We start from the raw sequence: 2,500 nt of genomic DNA, 5'->3' as shown, positions 1-2,500 counted from the left end.
ACTCAGGAGTATAAATAAGTACCTGGTCATTGACTGGGGTGGACATGACTGCTGGCTAGGCAGTAACATCATGCAGCAGACGGGTACGTGTTGGCCTTGGTGTCCAGTCCCAGAGCTGTGCCATAGTCAGTGCCACTGGATGACTCTGGCCAAGCTCCAGGTGGATTATAGCACTGGCCCTTAAGCCTCCACGTAGCGCATGGAAACCCTGTCTCTAGAGGCAGGGGGAGCTATCTCAGTAACTGACCATATGGTCAACGTCAAACGATGTGGAGGGCTTAACATTTGTCCATTTGTGTGTGTGTGTGTGTGTGTGTGTGTGTGTGTGTGTGTGTGTGTGTGTGTGTGTGTGCACGTGCGCGTTAATGACCTGTCCATTGTTGTCACAAGGTGTGTGTGTTACAAAGTAATCACTCTCTTGACAAGCAGGCCTTTCAATGCACTTTGTAGCTCCAGCCTCTACCAAACGAAGACAACAATTTCAACCACAAACAACGATAACCATCAACATACAATAGTACACTTTGCTGTCCCACATCAAATCTGTACACCCTATTATAAGATCTCTCTCTCTCTCTAGTGTCTAAAAAATTGACTCAGATGCATGCAAATAGACAGACAGACAGACAGACAGACATACAGACAGACAGACAGACAGACAGACAATATATGTATTGGACAGACAGACAGACAATATATGTATTGGACAGACAGACAGACAATATATGTATTGGACAGACAGACAGACAGGCAGACAGACAGGCAGGCAGGCAGGCACACAGACAAACAGACAGACAGATTATTTTATTGTTACAGATCCTCTACTTGTACACATCCTAAACTTCTATGATAAACCAGTCCTTCACAACAAAATACTTCAAAACATTAGTAGACTTGGATCTGTACATTGAATTCAAAAAGCTTGTCCGTGTCATTCTTTGTTTCTGAAACTTGACAACTTTTTCAGGATTGCTTTTGCCTTGCATCTTTGAAGAATCAAAAAGAACCGTTTCCTCCAAAAAGGTTTGAATTGTTCTGCACTACGAAAGGGGTCTTCCTCCATACTGCTGCACTGTTTTGAGAGAATGTGTAAGAAGGCATCGGCTCGCAGGCCCCATCTACCAAAGTGCTCAAACACTAGTGGTATACACTTTGATGACGTCCCTCCTGGTAGAATTTCTCCTGTATACTTATTGGTCTTCTTCTCTTCTCTTGTGCGAGCAGCAAACCCATCCTCCCTGATGGATCGTTTTAGAATGCCTTGACTCCATGGGTGTGCCAATGATATGTCAACATCTAGATTTTGTCCTGATTCTGCATCAAAGAATGTAATGTCTGGACGATCCTCAGTGTTGACGTATAGATTTCTTGGTTCTTTCTCATGTGAGATATGTAGGTCACTCATGCATTCACTCCAGCCATGGAGAACAGAGTTATGGGCCCAAACAGGACCACCTCCATACTTACAGACCAGAAGGTAGTATCCTTGGGGTCAATAACTTGACCACAATCGCATACATTCGCCCATTCAGTGAATGGCAGAGGCAATCCCAGTCTTAGATAAGACGCAATGGAAAACTCGTTTGCTTTAAGTGCGTGCTTACCAGAAGACGGTATTACCTCTAGCCGTGATCCTGCGCCTTTTCCTTGTAAAGATAGTAACCTTGCTGCATCTCTATCAGAGGGAACATGGGCGAGCAGGTCACCAACTTCACTGCTGGCAATCTTGGTGCACAGGCGATACTGTAACTTTCGTGGGTATGAAATGAAATCTTCAATGGACTGATTTTCCTCTGATTCATTGCAGACTGATTTTGGCAAAGGTGGTAATAACTGAAATGATGACTGTAGAGTAGAGCCAATAGATTCTGGAACTGATTCAGACTCTTTCAGATAGTTCATCAGGTCAGACATTGATGAGAAACAACTAGGCAACTTGTTCATAGTCTGACACCATGAAGATAAGTAAGCTGCATGAGAAATTTGTCTGACCTGTGTTAGACCGAATCCTCCAAACCTGATCTTAAGGGCTGCTTGTTTCCATGCAGTGTCATTGAGGTGACTAAAACCAATATGCCCATGAAGGTTCTCTTGGTCAACTCGTCATGAATGATTCCAGCTTCTTCCAGATCACAAGGGAACACTTGTCTAGCCAAGTAGTTCAGCCTAGGGACACGACAGTGACGGAGAATAAGCATAGAACTTTGCCGGTCGTTTAATTTCAACATTTCACAACACAGTCTATCTCCAGCCTTGGCAATGTCAACACAATGGGCACGAACAAAATCCACTTTTCCGACTGGTGTTCCCAAAATGATCATGCCATCATGAGATACCGGAGTAGGAAAGTCACAAGTATGACCAGAGGGCAATACAGCTCGCACTTTTTGTCACAGATTTCTAAATCCACTGAAGACAGAGATGTATTTAGGTCATCTAAAACATCTTGGAAGACTTTGGGTCAGTCCAACTGCATAAATGTCATCCAAATACACTAGAA

General features: G+C 43.8%; 1 protein-coding gene across 2 annotated transcripts in view; it reads right to left on the bottom strand.

Annotated features, from left to right (window-relative positions):
* Positions 1–2,500, bottom strand: part of LOC134197776 (endosome/lysosome-associated apoptosis and autophagy regulator family member 2-like) — an 18,421-nt gene that overhangs the window by 10,249 nt on the left and 5,672 nt on the right. For both annotated transcript variants that reach the window (XM_062667126.1, XM_062667127.1), the window contains one exon: positions 371–459. In XM_062667126.1, coding sequence (XP_062523110.1) covers positions 371–459 — 89 coding nt within the window. The remainder of the gene's footprint in view (positions 1–370; positions 460–2,500) is intronic.

Source organism: Corticium candelabrum, chromosome 22, assembly GCF_963422355.1.
Source record: "Corticium candelabrum chromosome 22, ooCorCand1.1, whole genome shotgun sequence".
Classification (NCBI taxonomy): domain Eukaryota; kingdom Metazoa; phylum Porifera; class Homoscleromorpha; order Homosclerophorida; family Plakinidae; genus Corticium; species Corticium candelabrum.
This window is presented reverse-complemented; position numbering and strand designations above follow the sequence as displayed.